We start from the raw sequence: 25,845 nt of genomic DNA, 5'->3' as shown, positions 1-25,845 counted from the left end.
CCACCATTTTGTCACTGCGAGTAAATATTTTGTTATAAATGAATCCTTATTGATAAACATTGTCTGCGTCATCTTGCGTTTTGTCCAATGCCACAATTTTGTCGTGCACGGCAGCCATTTTAGATGCCTTGACCAGGGCCACTTTCTGCACGCCGCCGATTCTCAGCATGGCTCCCCACCCTCGCACGCATCTCCCCCACGCAATGGTCACCCCCGCTCTCTCTCTCATGCATGGGCCATATACTTCCCCCCATCTGCGCTGCTCTTCTCTGAGAATCACACCCTGTGCCCGCCCGACACCTCCCTTTCACCCTATTCACTACCGCACCCTCTGACACTCCTCTTCCTCTGTGTCCGATTGTCCAGGCCGGACCCAGGCTATCACCTAGCCCTGCGGATGTAGTTTATGGCCCCAGCTGTAGAGTATCCAGACATGCCAACCCTCCCGATTCAGGCGTGAGACTACTGATTTCAGTGCTAGTCTTTCGCTTCCCGATTCCTGCAAGGAAAAACCCGGGGGCATATTACCAACAACTAGCGGTAATTTTTGTCTCTAACTTGTTTAGAGACAAAAATTATCGCCGCACATCGGCGAATTTTATCGCACATAAACCTTGCTATTAGCAAGGTTTATCGCAAATGCGATAAAAAACGGCCGCAATGCATGAATATCGTTGAAAAGTCAGCGATATTCATGCATTATCCAGCAAATGCTCTTAGCCGTGTTATCCACCTTCCATTGGATAACATGGCTAAAAACTGCTCTGTGCGTGAGCTTTTTTTTTTTTTTTTTTTTGCTGCGTGACGTTTGTTAACGTTCGATTCGATGGAAATCAGGAAGTGTTGACCACCATTTTGTCACTGCGAGTAAATATTTTGTTATAAATGAATCCTTATTGATAAACATTGTCTGCGCCATCTTGCGTTTTGTCCAATGCCACAATTTTGTCGTGCACGGCAGCCATTTTAGATGTCTGACCAGGGCCACTCTCTGCACGCCGCTGATTCTCAGCATGGCTCCCCACCCTCGCACGCATCTCCCCCACGCAATGGTCACCCCCGCTCTCTCTCTCATGCATGGGCCATATACTTCCCCCCATCTGCGCTGCTCTTCTCTGAGAATCACACCCTGTGCCTGCCCGACACCTCCCTTTCACCCTATTCACTACCGCACCCTCTGACACTCCTCTTCCTCTGTGTCCGATTGTCCAGGCCGGACCTAGGCTATCACCTAGCCCTGCGAATGTAGTTTATGGCCCCAGCTGTAGAGTATTCAGACATGCCAACCCTCCCGATTCAGGCGTGAGACTACTGATTTCAGTGCTAGTCTTTCGCTTCCCGATTCCTGCAAGGAAAAACCCGGGGGCATATTACCAACAACTAGCGGTAATTTTTGTCTCTAACTTGTTTAGAGACAAAAATTATCGCCGCACATCGGCGAATTTTATCGCACATAAACCTTGCTATTAGCAAGGTTTATCGCAAATGCGATAAAAAACGGCCGCAATGCATGAATATCGTTGAAAAGTCAGCGATATTCATGCATTATCCAGCAAATGCTCTTACCCATGTTATCCACTTCCCATTGAACAAGCGCATGGTCTTTTAAAGATTTGTGAAGTACTCGGGGCGGCGGTGTGTGTGTGCCCTCTTTCAGGAGCGGGCGGGGGGGCACTGCCAGCAATTTGCAGGCCAGGCAGTGTTTAACACGTGCATCACCCTTTCTCTGCCTGCTATTGCGCTCCATGCTTCGGAAAGGTAAGAAAAAGACCGTGCATTTGAGTTTGAAATGTCCGATCTTGTAGCAGTACACTTGCAAAGCCCACACATGACAATAACCCGATTCAAGGGCCCATTCACCCGATTTTTTAAAAAAATATAGTATTCCAAGACAGTTACATTTTAAAACTTTATTAACATTTAAATATAACGAACGCAACAAAAACTGTAAATATATTTAACCATTTTTTGAAATTAACCAGAACTATAACGATAACAACAACAATAATATAACTTTTATGCCTAAATTACGCAAACATTTAGCTAATCTGCTAAAGGGGGGAGTCGCAATTTCTTTACAATAATCAATAATGAAAAATCCACATCAATAGGGTTGTCCGTTTTCTCGATGCAGCACTATAGTGCAATATACACAGCACCTGGGGTGTCAAGAGTGAACAGGTCTTTCTTTGTTCCTTAAGATGTTATCTCCGAGAATGCTGATGCATTGGTGTCTGTACACTTCTTTGTCAATTCTGTCAAGATGATAACTGCTTTATAAACAGACGATATCTTTGTTTAGTCATTAGTGTTAAGTGTGTCTGAAACTACAGTGCCCTTCTGTTTTTTTTTCTTCAGGCTCTACAGAGTTTTGTGTGTTGTTCTTTTGAGCGACAATTATTCCAGAGGTTTCAGGTTCACTTGTTTTGTCCTGCAGTGAGTTAACAGCTTTAGAGAGTTCATGTTTATTTGCTATGTCCTGCTGTTCGTCAACTGCTTCAGAGACGTCAGCCTCATTTTTTATGTTTCAGTAGATCCTGGACCTGCCCGGCCGCGCCCAAAATGGCGCCGGTGTAAATGGGACTCGTAACTGCTTGTTCTGTACTGGTTGCCCAACCTTGATATCACGAGATACATATGTAGTTTTGAAGCACATGGCGGAGGCTTGTCTGCTGTAGTGGGGCGCCCCTTTATCGTTTCAGTCGCCATTCCGCCCGCTTTTGCTACACTGTGCCTTTTCCGCCATTCAGCTGTTTAGCGCCCGCTCTTACGGCTACAGCGTCTCGCTCACCATGTAGTTGAGTTGCTCCCACTCTTGCGGTGCAGCGATAGGCGGCTGCCACAGGACTCTTAAAATGGCGGCCGGCTCTTCGGATTTGGGCCTGGTCCAGTAAAATGGCCCTGGGACACCTTGGAACTCGGACGCTTGTCTGCCAGGGCTTGGGTTCCATTCTCGAAAGCGTCCCCTCAGCCTTGAAGATTGTACAAAAGTCTTGGGGGCCCTCGACTCCCGCAGGCTTCCGGTGGGGAGCGGCTGCCATGATTGCTTGCGGAATGGCCACGACGGAGCTACGAGATGGTGGTGCTCTCATGGTGACGCCAGCTTCAGTCTGAAACATCCAGAAACAAGGTGGGGCTTTCATCGTTTGGGGAAAAAAAATGTTTTAATCCAATGAAAAGTGTTATTTTTAGGTCACATGACCTAGTCTTACATAATTAGGAAAAGAAAAGTAAAATGAACCAATGAAAAGTTTTATTAACAAGTCACATGACCTGTTATGCTTACGTTACGCGCTGCGCGGCGCGCTCTGGATCGTTTCCGGGAAGCTGCGCCTTGCGCACCGGAGCACTTCCGGGTGCGCTAACGCGTCGCGTCATATGACGCATTACGCGACAATGCAGGTGCAGAATATAGTCAAAATGTCTCCTCCAACCAGCGGTCGGAATACAACCGCTTTCAGCAGTCCAAAAAGTTCGGTCAAATCTTAAGAGCGGGAGCAACTCAACTACATGGTGAGCGAGACGTTGTAGTCGCAAGAGCGAGCGGTAAACAGCTGAATGGCGGAAGAGGCACAGAGTACCAAAAGCGGGCGGAATGGCAACTAAAACGGTAAAGGGGCGCCCTACGACAGCGTGTCTTCAGGTGAAACGGATTGTGGGACAAGGTCCAGAATGAAAGATTCTTCAAAAGGGAAAAAATTCCGCCGGACCCCGGGAGCCGGCCGCCTATGCCGGGGGCGATCTCAGGCCTCACCAGGGCAACACGACTTGGGGAGGGGGCAGGAGCCAAGCGCCCCCTCTCAGTCCGCGCCATCTCACCGCCCCTCGGGGGCCTCCGTCAAGCGGTTTAGGGAGGCACCGTATCACATTGTTTTCCAATGCAGTCAGGTCCACAAATGGACCCCACTTACTTTGAATAGTGAAGCTGCAGCAGGTGCAAATAAGGTTTAAACAGTGTTACAAGAGCTGCTTAGAACTCTGAAGTATGGCACTCTACAACCAGGACTTATGCCATGTATGTAAGGCAGTGACATGGAAGCAAGTCAGGGACAAAAAGCATGAACGAACATTCACGTATGAAAATCTTATTTGGAGAAGGGGTAGAATCCAAACGCCCCCTGCCAGTTCGCGCCACTACACCGTATGTGGAAAATCTGAAGCCATCATTCTACAAACTCTCAACGCTTGTTATCAGTGCATGAGTTTCATGCTCGATCGATTGAGCTAGCCGGATCGGGCAATAAAAAGTATAAAATAGTTATGTAAATAGTTATTTAATAAAATGTTTTACTCTGTTTCTTTGCTGGTGTGTTGTGTATATTTATAATATTTGCATAGGGTTTGCCGTTATTTTGGGCGCTGTGGGTGGCGGAGTCGAGCTGTTTTGCAGCCCTCATGGTGTGGAGCTCAGTTCATTTCACTATTTTCGTATTTCTCATGAAGGGTTATTCCTAATGTTTGTATTTTACCGAGGTCAAAAAGAGATCGAATTAGTGGTCTACTGATTTTGCTCGATTACTTTTATTTTTTTACACGATTTTTCACTATCTGCAAAGACTAAACAGAGTATTGCGACTTTGTGCTTGTTTGTAAATAGAGAATGATCCAAAGAGAACCAATTGTAAAACAGTAAATGCTTGGATAATAATCAATCAAATGGAGAGACAAGCAGGTACGACGGATTACAACAGGGGTAAAGGTCTGAGTTAACTACCGTTCACTATCTGCAAAGAGAGAGTACTACTAAGAGAAAAGAGGGGAGTGGGGGGGGGGCAGCGTTCAAAGCACATCAGCGTGCATAAACACGAAAACGTTTTTACCTATCACGTACTTGACATTTGACAGCTTTTGATATTTGCTATTAAAAAACCATTGAAATTCACAGAAAAAACCATAGGTTATACTCCATATATAGTTAGGAATTTGCATTTACAAAACCTTGAAAATTCAATGAAAAAACCATTGGTTGTAGGCCATATATAGTTAGGGATTTGCATTTAGAAAACCTTATTTTACTCGCATAAAACCATTGAAATTCCATATATAGTTATAAGCGCTAACTATATATCGCGCACCCGCAATCCACTGCTGATGATGTCACATATTACATCATTCATGACATGGTTAGTGACATCACTGATGACATCACTGATGACATCTCAAATGACATCACTGATGACATCACTGATAACATCTCATTTGACATGACTGATCACATCACTGATGATATTATTCATGTGATAATACCATGAACCTCTTCAGACTCTAATATAACCTTAGATACAATCAGTGTAAACAGACAGTTACTCATCCATGGAGTTACTCACACACCTAGTCAGTTATGCCAAAAATTAATCACACCTCCATTTTCTCAACTATACAGTTATACACACCTTACTTATTCAAACATATACTAACACATATTTACTTTACTCTCTTATACAATCTCTGATACATGTTCACAATGATCCATACAGCCACTCACACATTCACTAGCTCTTATGCACAGTTATTTATAGATGTCAACTCTCACATGTACTGTGTTTTACATATGTACTTAATTTGACATGTAGCACTGAGATATCCATTCACTCACTAATACACTCATGCACAGTCAACCGCCCATACAGCTGTTTCCACATGCCGTTTTGAATCTATACATATAGTGAATCAACTACTCACACATCTATGTACAGAGTCACACACCTCCCAGCCACCCATACACACACACTCAGTTTCCCATACAAATACTTGGACAACCAATCAATAACCCATACAGTTACTCATATAGCTACTGATCAACATATGCAGCAGTTTGTAGAACAACAGATATAATGATGCACAAATTAAAACAGTTTAGTCACTAACCCATGCACTCAGTGAGACACATTTAATCACTCACTCAATCAGTCAGTCATGCACCTAGTAAATCCTTCATCCAGACACTTATACATGCACTCATTCTTCAATATGTAAAACATGTTTTAACTTTACAGTGATGTCATCAGTGATGTCATTTGAGATGTCATCAGTGATGTCATCAGTGATGTCACTAACCATGTCATGAATGATGTAATATGTGACATCATCAGCAGTGGATTGCGGGTGCGCGATATATAGTTAGCGCTTATAACTATATATGGAATTTCAATGGTTTTATGCGAGTAAAATAAGGTTTTCTAAATGCAAATCCCTAACTATATATGGCCTACAACCAATGGTTTTTTCATTGAATTTTCAAGGTTTTGTAAATGCAAATTCATAACTATATATGGAGTATAACCTATGGTTTTTTCTGTGAATATATATATATATATATATATATATATATATATATATATATTCATTGTATTTAGTTTTGTTCCATTGCCCTTGTCCTGAGGAGTCCAAGAAGAACATCAAAGGCTGAAACACATCTGCGTCTACATCTATTAAGGAATGGTCTTTAGTACATTTATAAGGAGTGATTTAATAACTATTTGATTACACAATAAGAGCTATAAGAAAATAAGTCTATTCGCCTAAGGTGTCCATCTAGACTACCTCTAAGTGTATCACCCAGAATAAATGGGTGAACACGAGTATCAATTTTTATGGGTATTGGCAACGTATAGTTGATTGTATGGTTTTTGTATATACCTTTTTCACATGTCATTATGTTTGCAATTATGTAGTGTTTATTGACTAGGTGCCATTGTTCTCAGGACACCCCCGTGCCGCACAGCCCCCCAGCTGTGTGTGTGCCCCTCGTGTGCCCCTCGCTGCTGCTCGCAGTCACATCCTGCCGTTTTCACCTGCTTTTGCCGTTTTTGCCTGCTCGTCTTGTTGACTACTGCCTCACTGTTTGTTTCCCCTGTTGTATTTTGGTAATTGTTGTAATTCTGTGCATTGTTCCCGAATTGCATGTTTGCCCCGCTCTCCGCTTGCCGCCGCCGTTCTCGTGGCCACGCCCCCTTTTTCTCTGTGTCCTCCCCGCTCCCGCCTCCCAGCTGCTCCTCCCTCCCACTTAGCCTTAAATGGCGACCGCACGTACGCGCAGCGGTCACGCGCAGCGGGCGCGCCGATTGTGCGCCAAAGGCAAACCCGTCTGTACCCGTCCGCGCCTGGACCGCGCCCAGCGCCAAGACCCCTGGCCCCCGAAGACGCCTGCCCACACGACGGACCTACGACGCCGCCACCCTCAACGCACTCAACGCCGGCCGAACCCCCGCCTGCTACCGAGCCACCCCGAAACGCACCCACGGACCCTTCGCCTGCCAAGCCTGCAAATTCTCCTGCCTCCGAACCTGCAACGCACCCGCCAAGACGAGCACCCGCAGCAACCACCTGAAGTGCATCCTGCTCAACACCCGCTCCGTCCACAGACACGCCGTTGAACTCTGGAACCTGCTCGACACCACATCACCAGACGTCGCCTTCCTCACGGAAACCTGGATGAACGCCTCCTCAGCGCCCGACATCGCCATCGCCATCCCGGACGGATACAAGATCACCCAGAGGGACCACGTCAACCAGACTGGAGGAAGCATCGCCATCGTACACAAGAATACCATCCGCATCACGACCGACTCCAGCGACATCTTCCCCGCCGCCGAGCACCTCCACTTCCAGATACACACCGACCCAAAGACTACCCTCAGAGGCACCCTCATCTACAGACCCCCAGGACCACGCACACAATTCAGCGAAGACATCACAGACTTCATCAGCCCGCACGCCCTCCCCTCCGCGGACTACATCCTCCTTGGGGACCTCAACTTCCACCTGGAGAACAACAAGGACCGCAACACCGCGGCCCTGCTGGACAACCACACCAACCTCGGACTCAAGCAACTGGTCAACACCCCCACCCACTACGCCGGCCACACGCTTGATCCTGTCTTCTCATCCAGCAAGCACATCACCTTCAGCCACTCCACCGGACTTCACTGGATCAACCACAGCTGCGTCCACTTCAGCTTCAGAAGAACAACGACCCACCACCACCGCAACAGGTTTCTCACAGGAGCTGGAGGAAGAATACCACTGAGCAGCTCACCACCTCCCTCAGCCAGAACCCGCCGGCCTGCCAGCACAACGGGCCCCAACGAAGCAGCCCGCAATTTCACACAGTGGCTGACCGCCTGCGCAGATGACCTCGCGCCACTGAAGAACGCTCCCAGCAGACCCAGAAGCAAGAAAGCCACCTGGTTCACCGATGAACTCAGGGACTCCAAGAAGAACTGCCGCACCCTCGAGAAAGCCTGGCTCCTCGACCAGACCACAGACAACATGACCACCCTCAAACAAGCCACCCGCAAGCACCACCAGCTCATCCGCACCACCAAGAAGAAATCACTGAAGGCTCGACTGGACAACAACGCCCACGACAGCAAGGAATTCTTCATTAGAAAAGACAAGGGGAACCCAATGGGTAGCTAGGGACCATGGGTATCAAGTATTTATAAAGGAAACAAGAGGTCCTTAGCATAAATGATTAAAGGTAAACAATAGTATATAGACCACAGTAGGCTGCTATATATTTCTCAGTCCCTTGTCCATGCGGACAGGGAATTTAATGATCAAACAAATCGTTCAAAGTAAGGGTACATATTAGAAACAAGTATTAAGGTTACAGTAGGGCACAGTCCTGTACCGTACAAAGGAGGGGAAAGTAAGGAAGTAATAGAGTGAAGGATTACCAGGCAAACAGGGTGAGCTTACAGGCCACTGTCGTGAATTTGAATTAGCAGTGTGTCCTGGAGTAAACCATACATACAATAATAAAATAGGGTGAAACGTATGTTTACTCAAAAGAGTCGACGTTTCGATCCCACGCTCAATTTATAAAGGGATCATCTTCAGGACTTTGGGGAATAGTTTTGCCTGAATGGGAGTTAAAAGCCTGTTGAGGGAAAACAGGGAAGGAAGCAAAAAGTAGACAGATACAGTCAATTTTTGAGGGGTAAGAAATGACGGTCAGCTCTAGCCATTTACCTACAGTATTAGGATCCGCAGTGAGAGACGAGGAGGAGGTGCCCAGTCTAATTTTTTATCCAGGGGCCAACCAGGCACCCTCCAAAGGGGGCGCGTAAAGAAACCACAACGATGGTTCAATGCCCCAGTCGAGCGCAAAACCAGGAACAACTTTTATCAGTGGTAAACCAAACTACTGGAATTGATTCCTCACTCCTTCCAACCTCTGCTCAACCTTCTTCTGAGTTAATATCCATTTTCAACCTATCCAAGCACACACTACAGGACCCAGAAGTGACACTACTGAAAAAAGGCTTATCCTTTGTGCCTACAATTCGACCGAACTTTATGGAATTACAGACTGAATTACTCAAATTTTTCAGATTAATTCGCCTACATTCGACTCCATCCATCCACTATAACCAACTCCAATACACCTTTTCGACCCCCCTCTACATTCCTTCCATCTGCCAGTATAATTCCTTCTCAGATAATAACATTTGAAAAACTAGTTCATAAAGATCTCTCTGATCTAGAGAAGAAAAAGTTCTATGTTCCGTACAATATCTCACGAGTTGAGAAAGATGCCATAAGCACACTAAAAAGCAATCCCTCACTTGTTATAAAGAGTGCAGACGAGGGAGGTGGAATTGTCCTCCAGGACATTGATTCCTACAAAACTGAAATCCAACGCCAGCTCGGTAATACAGATCACTACCAGAGATTACCTGGGAATCCCACCAAAAGCATCCAAGACACCATACTTAAACTCACAACGGATGCCGTTTCTGAAGGCTCTTTGAGTAAAAAGGAACACTCTTTCCTCAATGTAAAAAGCCCCCGCCAACCAGTCATCTATACCCTCCCGAAGGTACACAAGAATATTGACAACCCTCCTGGGAGACCAATAGTCTCTGCTTGTGGTTCAATCCTTGAGCCACTCGGAGCCTATGTGGATTTTTTCATAAAGGAATGTGTACCATCTACAGCCTGCTATGTAAGGGACAGCATGGCGATGATTAATTTAGTGGAACACTTTCCCTACGACCCTGCAGTTAATACTCTCTGCACTATGGACGTAGAGTCGCTCTATACTAACATCCCCCAGACAGCGGCTCTTCTGGTCATTCAGAAAACCCTTGATTCACGGCCACGTCCACACAGGGTCCCCACAATTTTCATCCTACAGCTCCTTGAGCTGTAGGATGAACACCATCCACTCCGGATCTCCAACCGACCCCTGCCCCCACCACGTCTTCAGCAAGGCCAACTCCATCATCGCACCCCAACTCCGGGACATCATCAACATCTCGTTCAACACCGCCACCTTCACGGAGAGCTGGAAGCATGCCGAGCTCAGCGCCCTACTGAAGAAACCAACAGCGGACCCCACCGACCTCAAGAACTTTCGCCCCATCTCGCTCCTCCCTTTTCCTGCCAAAGTCATCGAGAAGACCGTCAACAGACAGCTTGCCGCCTTCCTCGAGACGAACGGGTCCATGATCCATCGCAGTCCGGTTTCCGAGCCAACCACAGCACGGAGACCGCCCTCATCGCAGCCACCGACGACATCAGAACCCTGCTCGACAATGGAGAAACAGCGGCCCTCATCCTCCTGGACCTCTACGCAGCGTTCAACACTGTCTGCCACCGCACCCTAGTCCAACGCCTCAGCAACACAGGTGTCCAAGAGAAGGCGCTGGAATGGATCATCTTGTTCCTCGCCGGAAGAACACAGAGAGTCCGCCTCCCCCCGTTTCGATCCGAGGCCACCGAAGTCATCTGCGGCGTACCGCAAGGATCATCACTCAGCCCCACCCTCTTCAATGTCTACATGAGACCCCTTGCAGCCATCGCACGCCAACACAACCTCAACATCATCTCCTATGCCGACGACACCCAACTGATCTTCTCCCTCACCAGAGAACCCGCCACCGCCAGAACTAGCCTACACGAAGGGATGAAAGACGTCGCCGAGTGGATGAAGAACAGCCGTCTGAAACTGAACTCAGACAAGACGGAAGTCCTCATCCTGGGACCATCGCCTTCCGCCTGGGACGACTCCTGGTGGCCCCCCACCCTGGGCATCACTCCCAAGCCAACAGACCACGCACGCAACCTGGACTTCATCCTGGACTCCTCCCTTTCGATGACCAGACAAGTCAACGCCGTCTCCTCATCATGCTTCAACACCCTACGCATGCTCCGCAAGATCTTCTGATGGATCCCGACCGAAACCAGGAAGACGGTCACCCAGGCACTCGTCACAAGCCGACTGGACTAAGGGAACACCCTCTATGCCGGAACCACTGCCAAGCTACAGAAAAGACTCCAACGCATCCAGAACGCCTCCGCCCGACTCATCCTGGACATCCCCCGTCGCAGCCACATCTCCGGCCACCTGAGGGACCTGCGCTGGCTCCCCGTTAGCAAGAGAATCACGTTCAGACTCCTCACCCACGCACACAAGTCCCTCCACGACCTGGGCCCCAAGTACCTCAACGACCGCCTGACCTTCTACACGCCCACCCGCTAGCTACGCTCGACAAGCCTCGCCTTCGCCGCCGTACCACGCATCCGAAGAGCCACCGCCGGAGGAAGATCCTTCTCCTACCTGGTGGCCAAGACATGGAACTCCCTCCCCACCCACCTTCGGCTAACCCAGGACCATCTCGCCTTCAGGAGACAACTCAAGACCTGGCTGTTCGAGCAATAGCAGACCCCTTACCCCAAGCGCCTTAAGACCCTCCGGGTGAGTAGTGCGCTATACAAATGCTATGATTGATTGATTGATTGATGTGTGTCTTTAGCAATTAGATAATATGTGTGTGAAAGACTAAAAACTGAAGAGAGGGTAATTGAATGTGCTCTACTCAAAAATAAAAGACTTTATATTAACCCCTTGGCCGCGGCCGGAATTCCGCTCCTGTGCGGCACATTCCGATCGCGGGTGTGGTCATGGCGGCTGGGAGCCGTCATCAGCACACGAGCACTGTGTGCCATGACGGCTCCCGGCCGTCATCAGCATGGAGAACATGCCAACTACGCATGAGTGTTTGGCCGGCCCTAGTGGGCCGGTCAAAGCTTCATGGACATGTAGGGAGGGAGTGCAAACCCCTCCTGCTCCCTCTGTGGTGAGCCATCTCCGCCCCACCCGGAGTCGTAAAGGAAAATAAAATGATAATAACTTCATTTTCATTTTATTTTATTTTATTTTTCCACTGCTCGATGAGCAGGGGGGCGATGCTCCTCCGCCTTAGCAGAGGTGCCACCACTGACTGTTATGCAGAATCATTGCTCATGATGTGGCATGTTTATCTTTTCCCACTACAGATTAGAGAACATTTCTCTTTTTTCTTACATTCACCATCATAAATAACATATACACGCTATAGCATGGCACATAAGATATGTTGGCTACTCAAAGTTTGTTCTGATCAAGTCAGATTGGGTGACTGCTACTCCAGGGAGATTGAGTTGGGCCAGGGCGTACCTCAGGGTTCGTCCCTGAGCCCAACCCTATTTAACATCTACGTCTCCCCCCTGGCGGCCATCGTGGAGGGATATGGTCTTCGCCTGGTGTCCTACGCCGATGACACGCAGTTGGTCATTTCCCTATCGCGTGCGCCCGGCCTTGCAGCGGATATCTTCAGGAATTGCATGAAAGACCTCGCTGCCTGGATGTCCGCAAACTGTTTAAAGTTGAACGGTAGCAAGACCGAGGTGCTCGTGGTGGGGGGTGCACCGTCTGCGTGGTCGTCGGCGTGGTGGCCACCCTGTCTGGGGGAGGTTCCTGCTCCCTGTCGAGAGGCCAGGAACCTTGGCGTGTGGTTGGATAAGGACCTCTCCTTTGGCCCACAGGTCGGCCGGGTGGCGGGGATATGCTTCAGTGTTCTGAGAGCCCTCAGAAAGGTGCTAGACCTGCTTCCCATTTCTGCTCGAAAGACGCTGGTGCATGCCCTGGTCACCTCCCGACTTGATTATGGGAACCTGCTCTATTTGGGGGCCACAGGCAGGGTTACGGGCCGCCTGCAGGTTCTTCAAAATGCGGCAGCGCGGCTGGTTCTCAGACTCCCTAGGAGGTCTTCCGTCAAACCAGCTCTACGGGCCCTCCATTGGCTCCCCATTGAGAGGAGAGTGGAGTTTAAGGCCCTTGCCACATGTCACCGCATCCTGAGCGGCAAAGCACCTCTTCCGCTCCAGAGCCTTGTATCCCACTATGAGCCCGCACGCAGTCTTCGGTCCTCTCAGACCGGGCTGCTAAAAGTCCCAAGAATATTCAAAGCTCGTATGGGAGGTAGATCCTTCAGATACCTTGCTCCCAAGTGCTGGAACAATCTTCCGCTGGAACTTCGACTCGAACCTTCCGAAGTCCAGTTCAGAAAAAGACTTAAAACGCACCTTTTCAGCAGATAGCTTCTGTGGGAGGAGAGGGGACAGCCACTTCACTTGTCATAGCGCGGGGACACGCCAGTGGCGTAACCAGGCGCTTAATAAATGTCCAATGATGATGATGATGATCTAAGTATGTGATGCTTCTTACGCCATCCTTTCGAAATATGTTGAATTCATGCTCTCAAACACATAACCCCAGTTATATATTCAGATATAATGACCAGCAAACTAGCACTCGGGGGGCACACTATGCTAAGAACAGATAAGTTTACTGTGTTTTTAGGTCATGTACTTGATTACATCTGCTATGCCATATGAGTGGCCAGCCACCCCAAAGTTTTTTTTATCCCACTTCAAACACTGAATGTACTCTTATCTAATGTAGATGGACCCTAGTAAAATATATCACAGGCAGAACTATTTAAAACATCGATTTCTCAAGTGGAACGTGACATAAAGTGCACGTTATAAAACACGTTTTCTAAAAATTCCAGATGGGCGCGGGAACAAGGACGAAGCTATCGTTACTGCAGCAAGTACAGCAGCACCGGGGCCAATGGCATGCAGAGACCACTGCACACCAATTAAGGCTGCATTCAACACCCCATAACGAGGAGATGGTGTTATGGTAAGTAGGTTTATCTACATCACAGTGTCGCTTGCCGAAGCAGTGACGTGTACACTAAACCAACTGTTCACCCACTGTACAGGGAAGAGCAACACCCGCCTTATTCATTTGCCTGAATGTGGTTTTGCACGAATTAGGCATTAAATGGTCTATTTTATCAACTACTTGCGTGTGAGCCTTTAGAGCACTTTAGCAGGGGGACAAATACAAAGAATACCACAATAAATACAATTAAAATAAAGACAGCGTAAATTAACGGCAGGGTACATTATAATGACAATCAAGCAAAAAAAGCTAAACTCTCAGTACAAAAAAAGAACAATGAACAGACTAACGTTTTTTTTTAAACCCATTTCAAAAACATATAAAGGGGGTTGCGTCCTGCAAAAGATGGCAGTGCTATGGAAGGCAGCGAAAGGGGGTGGAGGGTCATGGAAAGTCGTCAGTTGCCTCACCTTCTTCCTCCAGATGTAGGTCAGTGCTGTCCTGTAGGTCCTCGTCCACCCAGGGGCGCGACTCCTGCGTGGTTTCCCGCCCACTGCCCCCCTTCGACGCCCTGCTGCTTCGCACTATGACTGCAAAGAGAATGCATATAATTGCAATAAAGGCCGGAGTAAAGGAGGAAAACAACGCCACGGTCATGGTGCCTGGTCGATCCCGTCAACGTGCGCGCCCCTCACTCCTCGCGCCAGCTCGGCTTCACCGACAATACAAAGGTCACAGGCATAACCCGCAGTGTAGCATGGGTTGAACGCACATGGAATGTCGAAACTACTGGCGCTTCAGATAGTCCTTGAGGCAGACGAAGGGGGCGGCGGGGATGAAGTTAAAGAAACATCTGTAAACCACACCTTCCCCTTCAAATACGGGTCGTGGAACCACGGGGATGTCTGCCAAACAGATGTTCTCATAATTTTCATTTTTAGTGAGTGGTTAGCTTTTTGTCTTCGTGAACGATGGAGTTTTAATTAAAGCACTGTAGGCAGAGCCCCTGTTATCAACGGTGTAACATTAACCCCAGCAGCCGCGGCGGCAGGGGGGGAGGAGGGGGGCTTCTGGCACGAACCTTGGGGTGAGCACTCCTGATTGGGTGGGGGAGGGGCTGGCTTTGTACATACTACACCAAAGAAAGGTATAGTGTGCACATAGTCCAGGGATCCCCAGAGGCTTTACAGAGGCTAAAGTAAATAAAACGAATGCTCTCTTTTGTGGTAGTGTGGGCGAGCAGTAAGGCTTATCAGAGGGCTGTGTTAAGCATTTGTTGTACACATTCAGGCAAGAAATGATTACACACACTCAATGACTAAATCGGAGGCCAATTGTTTGTAAAAATGTTTTTTTGGTATGTTTATTACTTAGAACCATAGATACTTTGTTGCAGTAAAATAGGTTTTGAAATGCAACAGTTTTTATGTATAAAAAGTGGACACAAGTGAATTTTTCAAACAGTTCAATGGTAACATATGGGAGGAAAACAATAATGACATTTCACAGAGAAGTACACAAGTTACAATTCGAGTATTTGGGTTTTAGGATCAACACTGAGCAACGGTCACGTAAGTGTAGAGACTGCGCCACCAGCGGCACTTTGGTGGCCGGGTGCAGAGGTCAAATTCGGTCACTAGGGCCCAATGTTAATCATGGGAGACTGGGGGCACTCAAAGAGATGCTGGTTGAAGGTAGGTAAATTCAGAGTTTGGGGTCAATCTTCAGGGGTTTAGACCAGCCCTGTGGGGGGCATGAGGCAGCACTAAACACACACCTGCAGCAGCACAGAGACGGCAGGGTGCAGCGCCTGGAGCCCAATACATGTAAATTGAGAATGAAGATTTTGAACAAACGCTGCAGGCTCAGACCAGGAAGCTGGATTAAGGGAACAGGTGGCTCTGGAGGTAAGTTGAGGTGCTGAAGAACTCAGGGACACTGTCGGATCAGCTCCCCAAAGCCTGGGGGCTGCGGGTGCAGGGATCTCTTTGGAGGTCGGAAAAGTCCAGCAGAGGTTAGTCTAGAGTGGACTCAAGCTAAGGATCACTGAGGAACCTTTTTGAGACCGGTGGGCCGCTTTGACTCGGGCCCTGGGCGTCATGTGCAGAGGTGGGTCCGGAGGGTTGGTTGTGCAGTTCAGCAGAGCACTGGAGCTATTGCTGTTGATTTCTTTGTGGACAGAGCCACTGTCCTCCGGAGTTCTTGATCTTTGGGGAAAGCAGGCAGTCCTCCCAGGGTTTTGGAGGTCACTGGGCCCGCAGGATGAGTCACTGTTTGGAGCAGGTTTCTTCGAGTGCTGCAGACAGGCGAGTAGGGATGGAGCCAAATCAGTTGTCATCTGGAGTCTTCAGTGCTGGTACGGCTCCTTGGGTCTTTTTTCTTCTTTAGGTCGCCAGGAATCTAATGATCAGGGGTGCCTCTAAATAATCAATTTAGGGGAGTTACAGGTGCTGGGAGGTAGTAGTCAATGGACTACTTACCTTTAGGGTGACTACACCCTTTGTATGTCCATTCCATCTGGGGAGGGGGCATACCCCTTATCTTATTGATTGATATCCTCACAAACAATATGAAGGATTTTCAAAGGAGGGGACCACCTCAGCTCACCTGGCTGAGAGGGGTCACACCTCACATGCTTACTAATTTTCCCACTTATCTTGCCATCAAAAGTGGGGCTTGGCCAGAGGGGGGCTTCTCCACTAGCTAGAGAGGCCCTGGCTTGTATAACAAAGGGCAGAAAGACTTTGAGGCTCACCCGCCTTGAATGCTGTTCATGCTTGGGGTTAGGTGTGAACCTCCTCCACCCAAAGAAGTCTTTGTTTCTGACCCACAAGAACACAAGGCTTCCACCTCAGAGAGTCAGAAACATGTCTGGAAGTGGCAGGCTGGTGCAGATCAGTCAGTCACAAACAAGCAATTTACTAAAGTTTTTAGGGGTCACCTCTGATGTGCCCTCTGAGTGCATTTATTAATGAATCCACCATTTCAACATGGTGGACTCATTAATCTGAGATAGTTGGTACCAACATCTTGGGATTCTGTGAAGCCATCATGGAGCCATGGAAATCATATTGACAAGCTCCCAGCCCATGTACTCAGAAAGGCTTCACTATGCACTTATACTGTCTAAGAATGGACTTAGACACTAAAGGGGCATATCTGCTCATGGAATCACTGACATAATATCGAATAACGCAACATATCATGTAACACAACTGATGCTATGTAAATCGCTCTGATACCAGATTTGGGTCAAGTTCATGCTCTATAAAACTCTGTTAAAAAAACAACAAAAAAAGAGGATAAAAGTCAGTAAAACTCGTTTTGATATGAGAAATGCTAAGTCAAACTGACAGCAGTGGCTATCGGTAATTAGGTCATGATAAAGAGGATTGGATGGGAGGGAGTTTGGGGAATGTTGTCACAGCCTATGAGGTGTATAAAAGTGGTAACTAATGCCACTAATACTTAAGACCACCGAGTGTGGAATATTAATAGAGTTGTGGTATACAGGGGAGAACTTGGAGAGTGCGAGAGGTACTCTTAGAGTGTGAGGCGTAGCAAAAGTAAACGTGATGAAGTCAGTGACCAAGATCTATGCAGGGTGACTAATGAAAATCTCACTCTGTCTAGGAAGTCTAATAGGGAAGTTAGGAGTCCTGCATACTTGAATGATAATGTTGCTTAGTTAGAGAATCTTACATGTGCTTTATTTTATGTTTTAAATCATCTGTTCTTAATGGATAGGTGGGGTTACATTTAGGAATGTTTATTATATGGGTTTCTCAGCTTCTGCCTATTATCATTCTATGTTTATTACGTCGGAGCGAGGTGTGTGGTAACTAGGGTTTGCCATTAGCTCATATGGAATGTGAACTTGTCATTCTTTAGAATTGTCATTTTGGAGTTCTATACGAATTTTAGGGGCCTATTCTCAAGGTGATATTTTTAGCACTGTATTCTCAAGCTGTCGCTAACACCTGTTAGCAACAGCTTTCTAGCGATAGCTGCCTCTAATAACATCGCCAATGATGTTAGCGACAACTAACGCTAATAATATACAATGTAGGCGTTCCTGTGCTAAAACACACACTAACCCCACTTTGCGATATTTCAATGATCGCCCAGACCAGCAATGTGATAAAAAAAACTCCTGCTAAGGCCCGTTAGCTGCTGGAACTTAAGACCAGAAAAAAGTATTGTTGCAGCGCTGCCAAGCAGCAAAACTACAGTGCAGGAATGTGCACCATCAATAAGATAGTGCGCATTCCTGGGCCCCAGTCATGAAAAGTGTTGCTGTGCTGCAACAAGACGGTGTTGCAACACTTCTCACTATGCCCTCCATGCGACAGCATGAATGCGCTGTATTCACTGGACATCTCTCCATGACACAAGTAATGACAGATACATCAGGAATCCTGACGTATCTGTCTGTGCCAAAAATCACGCCTTGCTGCAGTCGTGTCACAGCCATGACAAAACTCCATCAATGCATGGGGCCAGCCTTTCCCTGTGGCACTGCAACACTATCATGCCTGCCATCAGGCAGGTAGAAGGTACTGACGCAGTGCTGTTCATGAGGCGTGCCCGAATATGGGCGCTGTTGGTGGTGGTTGCGCGCTCCGGTGTCATCGTTTGGAAGCATTGGTTGAGTATTGGTGCAGAGGGAGTTGACGAGACGTTCTTCAGTGGCCTTGATCCAGCTGCAAGGGGGTGCGATGATGGCGGTGGCGTCAGGTGGGTAAGGTGAAGACATGACGTTACCAATGATGGTTGGTCCATTAGAGTCCGATGTTGTGGCTGCAGTAGAAGTTCCCACTGGAGGAGGTGACGTGCTCGACCATGTGTCCTGCTATGTGGCTTGTGGCGTGACTTGCTGTCTGCGTCTAATGTTGGGCACCATCCCCAGGAGGGGTTGGTGTCCTGGTAACTGGGCTTGTCCAGGTGGAACTTGAGTTCAACAAGTAGGATGTCATCAGTGGATGGAAGACCCGGGGGAGCAATGAGGTCTACAAGGGTATTGGAGAAGGGGGGGCCATGGACCGGGGGGCATGCACATGAAGATGCTGCAGACGATGTGCTTGGGCTTGGTCCGGATCTGGAAGTTGAGGTGGTCCATGATCATAGAGTACATGGTCAGTCGGAGTGTGCTTCTGTAGGTGATAGCAATGCCTCCTCCTTGATGGTCGGGGTGCTCCTTGCAGATGATACTGCATCCGTGAGTGATGGAGATGGAGATGGCGATGGAGATGTCTGGTCCGGAGCAGAGGTTTGTCCTGACAGGTGAGGTGGCATCCAGGGTTGATGGCGAGGAGGGTGCTGGCGTTGTAGCGGTGGAGTGTCCAAGAGGAATGTTCCTTGGTGCTGATCGCGGTCCATGGGCAGGTGGATGCAAACGGCGTAGGCAATAGTTTGCCTTTGGAACGGGAGACAACCATAACAATGCAGGCAGTACATCGTTAACAACGCTACTCCGACAAAGCAGGTGCATTTACACTGCATTTAATGACAACGTATTGTGAGGTCAGTAATAGGGTAATTTAAAGTTTACGGGTGGGTATGGCTTAGCATGTAAAAAATGAAAATTGGGGTGTGTTTTGGGGTAAAATATGAAAATTGGGGGGTGTTTTGGGCTAAAATTTGGACATTGAGTTTGTGTATTGGGGTAAAATATGAAAATTGGGATGTGTTTTGGGATAAAATATGGAAATTGGGATGTGCATATGGGTAAAATTTGATTTTTGGGTGTGTTATGTGGGCTCAAAAAGGAATTCCAGGGTTCACGTTGGGTTTGAGGTGCAAAGGTTAATTTTGGGTTGCACTCACTGAAGTGGGAATAGTGATATTAATGTCTCGGCTATGCAACACCTACTCTACTGTTGCAATGTGCCTAGGATTAGTATGCATTGAAATGGAATGCAATGTATGGCATGCGTCGCAACCACGTATGTGCCATTGGCACACAAGTGGTACCCCCGCTGTGCATGGGCACACAGCAGCCGCCATTGAGAAGTGCAGGGGGGATGGACAGCTGTGAGGTGGTAAACGCGGGTAAGAACACTAGATTGGTGTGGATGCGGGGATGTGTGTGTGTGAGTGGGTGTTGTAAATATTTTAATAAGGGAAGTCTTACCTCAAAGCCGGGTCCTGTGTCTTTGTTGCTCCTGCTCTCCTGCGTCTGCTTCCAGGAACAGGAAGTAGGCAGCCAGGCTCCCTCCCCTGTGCCAATCACAATGCTGCGATGCGGCGGTGGGGATGTGGACATAGGCATCCAGAGCAAGGCTTTGAAATGGTTGACCAATTTCCTAACCAATAGAACACAAACCATTAATCTAGGTTATTTTCGCTCACAGACCACCAAAGTTACCAAGGGGGTACCGCAGGGCTCTTGTTTGAGCCCCACATTGTTTAACATCTATGTGACCCCCTTGGCTGGCCTACTGAGGAAACTAGGTTTCATTCCTATCTCTTATGCCGATGACACACAACTTCTCCTCTCCTTTGATAAATCCAACTTCATTGTTCAATCTATCTTTTTGGAGGGTATGAAAGGCATTTCGCATTGGATAAGAGAAAACCTCCTTCAACTCAACACTGAAAAATCTAAAATTATGGTATTCGGAGAAGCAACAGTGAGATGGTCCCCAAACTGGTGGTTGGGATAATCAGGTGTAGCCCCTCCCCCCAAACAGGTGGTGAAAAATGTAGGAGTGCGATTAGATCGGACACCTACATTAGAGGAGCATGTTAACACTACTGCTGGGACATGCTACCACACACTCGAACTCCTCCGAAAAGTTTTCCCTCTCCTGTCACTAGCTACACAAAAGACCTTAGTCCAGGCTCTCTCATTAGTCGCCTGGACTATTGTAATGCCTTGCATGTTTCCGCCAAGGAATCCTCTCTTAAAAAACTTCAAGTGGTTCAAAACACTGCAGCCCGTTTGGTGACCAACACCCCTCCTAGAGCCGCATCTATTCTGCTACTGCGGAGACTCCACTGGCTCCCAGTAAAAAAGAGAATCATGTTCAAAGTCTGGTGCACGGTGTACAAATCCTTAAACAACATGGGTCCTACCTATCTGACAGAAAAGTTGGTCAGATACACACTGTCCAGACCCTCGCAGTCGAGTCACCATGCGCTCCTGCACACATCGCGCATCAAATTAGCCCGTTTGGACAGCAAGGCTTTCTCCTACCTAGCCCCACGCTACTGGAATCAACTCCTCATCCAGTTGCGCCAATGTACCAACTTTTTGACCTTCAGAAAATTGCTGAAAGCGTCACTGTTCTTAATTTCCTTTTCCGGGTTGGTCTAGAGCAGTTACAGCTTGGAGATTCCCCGATGGGGGTGATTCTGGCACTCGACAAATCACAAATTAAAATAAAATTGGTAATTGACAACGGGACAAGGCATGCAGCCAGGGGCTGGAGGGGTGGGCATGTTCTCCATGCAGTCTGTAATGCAGCCTACATTACGAACAAAGAAGTGCGCATAACTGCTTTGGGCGGCCTGAGTGGGCAGGAAAAACAGTCATTGCGCACTTGAGTGGGCATGCCAATCCACCCAAGCCTTACCCTGTGCTTGGAGCAGTCCTATCAACCCTCCCACCTGCAAATAAAACATGGCACGGTTACATCAGTGAGTTATCATGTGATGATTGTTCCTCCTCTGCACTACATGAAAGCAGTGGGGCGACGCTCTTCTGCCACAGTGGATGAGCTGACACTGTGGGTGCATCATCTACATGTGCTAGGCTGGGGGGACTCGTGCCCCAGGCATCCTGCGCTACGCGTCCCTCCTTCTCCTTACCTGGACATTGACACCGTGGCATAAACTGCTGCACTCTCTCCAAATCTGTGACTCTACCAACAGGAGTCTCAGCCAGGAGGGATTTCACAAGCCTGGGTACAGCAGTCGCCGCCAAGTCCGCTGGTGAACTTCCCGATGCAGTTGATTCAGCAGGGCCCCCTTAGGCATGAAGTTGCAGCGCTCACTCCACACAAGTTCGGCACAGCTCATGGACATCACCCTCCACAGCGTCTGGCCAGCCCGACATCATCCGGCCTGTGATGCAGAGGGGAGGCATCCACTGTTTGTAATCCCCTCCGTGCACTCCGATGTAGTGGTGGATCGTAGTATGTGATGCAGGCCTCCCTACGTTGGGGCGCAGGAGCATCTCTACTATTGACAGCTCCAAGGTGTAAGGCAGTCTTCTCACACTGGTCAGTAATGTGTCTCCATGCGACCTGCCAGACTTCACCATCAGGTATGGGCGATCAGCGCACCTCAATGTCTACCGCTATGGCTCATCGACTTCACAGCCCCTCCGCATCCCACTCCAGGCGCAGGTCCAGCGAGGCATCTAGGCTCCAGACACAGGTCCAGCGAGGTATCAAGGCCTTCATCCTGGTCCTCTTGTATGTGGGCTGGCTTGCAGGGGTTGTTGATGTGTGCTGCACTTGGCCCAGGCTGCTCTATTCTGCATTCTTTTGGTTTTTTTATGCCTATTTTCTATTGGATGTTGACTGATAGGCTATTTTTGGCATTAGAGACAAAAAATCTCACGTTGGGCTGGCTAACGTGAGTTGTTTTGACACTAATGGGCCTATTGGTAGTTTTCGTCCGCTAACGCCGGTTTTCCTATCGCTGTTCCCTGAAACTATCACCTGTTAGCGGCGTGTTGTGAATACGCCGCAAACACCGTAATATTTTCCCATGGTACACGGCGATAAAAAAACGCACTAAATGCGGTTAGCGTTAGTTTTCACCGAATGTAGAGAATATCCCCCTTAGTGTATTAAGAGATGAACTGGTGGCCTTCTTTGATCAATATGGCTGAGATGTCTCTCCTGTAGTAAACCAACTGCCTCTTACTCTAGCTCCTATTGCATCAATTGTGTGATGGACAGCCAACTTTAACACTAACTTTAACTAAGCATTTAATGTGCACTTCATTTTCATCGTTATACATGCACATGTATAACCTTTAATAAAAATGCAAACTGTGAATTCATCTTTACTAATTATATATAACTTGAAGTGTAAATGTAAAATGTGGGTAACAAATACATTTTTCATGTTTGTTGAACAATAGTGCACATGTTTGTAAATCTCTAAAGGCCAGATGTACAGCCCACCAATTTGCGAGTTGCAAATTGCATCGCATTTGTCGACTCACAATTTGCAACCCGCAAAATGGGATGCACAACAGTGTCTGAGACACTGTTTGCGATTCCCAACGGTGTCGCAAATTGCACGCCTCATGCATATTAATTTGCATATTAATTTGCGACCCCCATTGGGAATGCCTGGCACTCCCAGTGATGGTGGCCTGCTGGGGGAAGCAGGCCACCATGTCTGAGACTGCTTTTAAATAAAGCAGCTTTTTTGTTTTTCAAATACAGCCCGTTTTCTTGAAAGGGAAACGGGCTGCATTTAAAAAATAAAAATTGGGGGGCGTGGCCAAGATGGCGGAGTAGGAGGACGTGTTCTCCTGAGCTCACGTGCCCATCCAGGCCCCAAGCCATTAACTGAGCTAATTCTTCCCCCGGATTCACTTGGTAGAGCGGGAAGAGCGGAGTGAGCTGCCGAGTTGCTGACGGCCCGTGTCCGGGCCCCGCTACGAGCAAATTCACCGAGAGCGGAAATCCGAGTATTTGAGCAATGGCGCCCCGGGCCGGAGCAGAGGCGTGAGCCGGAAGCCGAGACACGCCGAGGGGCAGTGTTGAGACGAGAACCCTGCAGGATCGGTGCGGAGCTGAACGGGGTTGAGTCGGCTAACCCGAAGCGCTGATCGCCAACGTCAGGAAGAGGGCCACACCACGCCCGAGGTACGCCTTCCCCCCCCCCCCCCCCCCCCCTGTAGGCCGGCTCGGAAGCTACTCGAGAACGCGGCTTTGGCCTGGCTGGAGGGGGACGCGGGGCCTGAGCTGCGTGTAGGAGGTCCGGCGGTGGAGACGCACTCCCGACACAGGTCAGGGCCCCCAGCGGAGGCACAGCCCTGAAACCTGCAGCGGTTGACCCTGTCGGAGGGGTCCCAAGAGACACTTGGTATCTGGAGTGAACGGGCCCCGAAGCCGCGGAGAGGCGGAACTGCACGTGTGCCTGGCGGCGGCGCAGAGGCCTTCTAGGAGTGCCGCAGGAGGTGAGGAGATTCCGGGAGAGACAAGGAGGTGCACCTGAGACCTGAGCCCTAGGGGCGGCTGAGAGGACCCCCGTGGATTGCTGGTGAGTGGCGAACCCCGTCTTCGGGGGCTGCGGAGGCCCACCGCAGCCGCGCCAGTAACAGTCAGGAGGGACGGGCTGCGGGGAGTGGAGATGCCTCCAGGGACGGAACACATAAGGGCCCCCTGTGAGAGCCGCTGCAGCGCCACGAGACGATACCAACAGACGGAGGTGGTGAGGCGCCGCCCAGAGCTTGGATGACCGACTGAGGGGATAGCCGGGCTCGGACCGCAGGTGAGGCCACCGATTGCTGCTGACTGGTGAATGGAAGCCAACTGGTCTACACTGCATGAACAGATTGCGCGTGTCCGGGGGTACTGGCTGGAAGAGGTCTGAGGACAGGCACGGGCCGGGACATGGGAGCTGCATGAGGTCTGCTGGTGTGTTTGCGCAGGGCTGAACCGCAGGGCCCCGCTGCCGGGTTACTGTCCTAGCCCTGAGACTTTGCCCGCAGCCTTGCCCGGGAGACCGGAGCCATCACCAGGATTCTCCGCGACCTTCACCCCAGGGGTTCGATACAGGGTGGGCCGCGTGGGACGAGGAAGCCGATTGCCCGCCCTCAGCCGGACTCAAGGTAGGGACGCTATAACTACTGGGTTGACCGCAGTGCGCAGCGGAGGGCTGCACTCACCCTTGCCCGGGCACAGAGGTCGGGATTGGCGCTGAGGGCATTGACTTTATTGAGGCGAACAGAGCACAGAGCGACTGGCTGATTGGCGACATGGCCGGCCAGAGGGGCGGTAAACGCAATGATCGCACGCTACCGGAGCTGCTCAGTAGATCCCAGAGCAAGGGAGACAAGACCTTGTCATCACCGGGCTCAGCTGGAGGTTCACAATCAGGAGCGGCTGCAGAACCCCCCGTCACCAGGTCTTTTTTGGAATCCCTCTTTGGCACACTGCGGGACGACTTCCAGGCCTTGAAACAGGAGGTGGCAGGAGAAGTGCGAGAAATACGCAGAGAAGTGGATGGTTTGGGTGAAAGGGTGGCCACGGTGGAATGCTCCACGCAGCGACAGGATGAAGAACTCACACACCTGCAGCAGGAGGTGCTGATCCTTAGGGAACAACAACTAGACCTTCAATTGCATAACGAGGATTTGGAGAACAGGTCCCGAAGAAACAACATAAGGGTCCGGGGTGTGCCATCCTCGGAAGAGAGCACGGACATTGTCAAGTACTTACAGGAACTCTTCCGAGACATCATAGGGGAAGCAGCTGACTTTCCCATAAGAATCGACAGGGCGCACAGAGTGGGACCCCCACGGCGAGCAACAGGCCCGCCACCGGATATACTGGCCTTCCTCCCTAATTTTCCACTGAAAGAACGGATAATGGCTGAGGCGCGGAAGAAACAATCGCTAACGTTCCGCGGTCACCCGGTGGCCCTGTATCAGGACCTCTCCACAATCACACTTCAAAAGCGCAAAGCCTTTAAGATAGCGACAGACTTCCACCGGCAGCATGAGATGCCCTACTCATGGGGACACCCCTTCTGCTTAATATTCAAGTGGAATGGCGAGACAAACCAACTGCGATCTTTGCAAGACACCTGTGAAGTGTTGGGGATCACCGCGGAGGAGGAGGAGCCCCACACACCGCGGAGGAGATGCGCCGCAGACGGAGGATGGCAGAGAGTCGCAAGGCGAAGGACGT

General features: G+C 49.2%; 1 protein-coding gene across 1 annotated transcript in view; it reads right to left on the bottom strand.

Moving 5' to 3' along the window:
- IYD (iodotyrosine deiodinase) overlaps window positions 1-14,911 on the bottom strand; it is a 277,048-nt gene extending 262,137 nt beyond the window's left edge. The window contains exon 1 of the mRNA XM_086927570.1: window positions 14,434-14,911. Coding sequence (XP_086783696.1) covers window positions 14,434-14,620 — 187 coding nt within the window. The 5' untranslated portion in view covers window positions 14,621-14,911. The remainder of the gene's footprint in view (window positions 1-14,433) is intronic.
- Window positions 14,912-25,845: the final 10,934 nt, after the last annotated feature.

This window comes from Lissotriton vulgaris, chromosome 6 (genome assembly GCF_964263255.1).
Source record: "Lissotriton vulgaris chromosome 6, aLisVul1.2, whole genome shotgun sequence".
Classification (NCBI taxonomy): domain Eukaryota; kingdom Metazoa; phylum Chordata; class Amphibia; order Caudata; family Salamandridae; genus Lissotriton; species Lissotriton vulgaris.
This window is presented reverse-complemented; position numbering and strand designations above follow the sequence as displayed.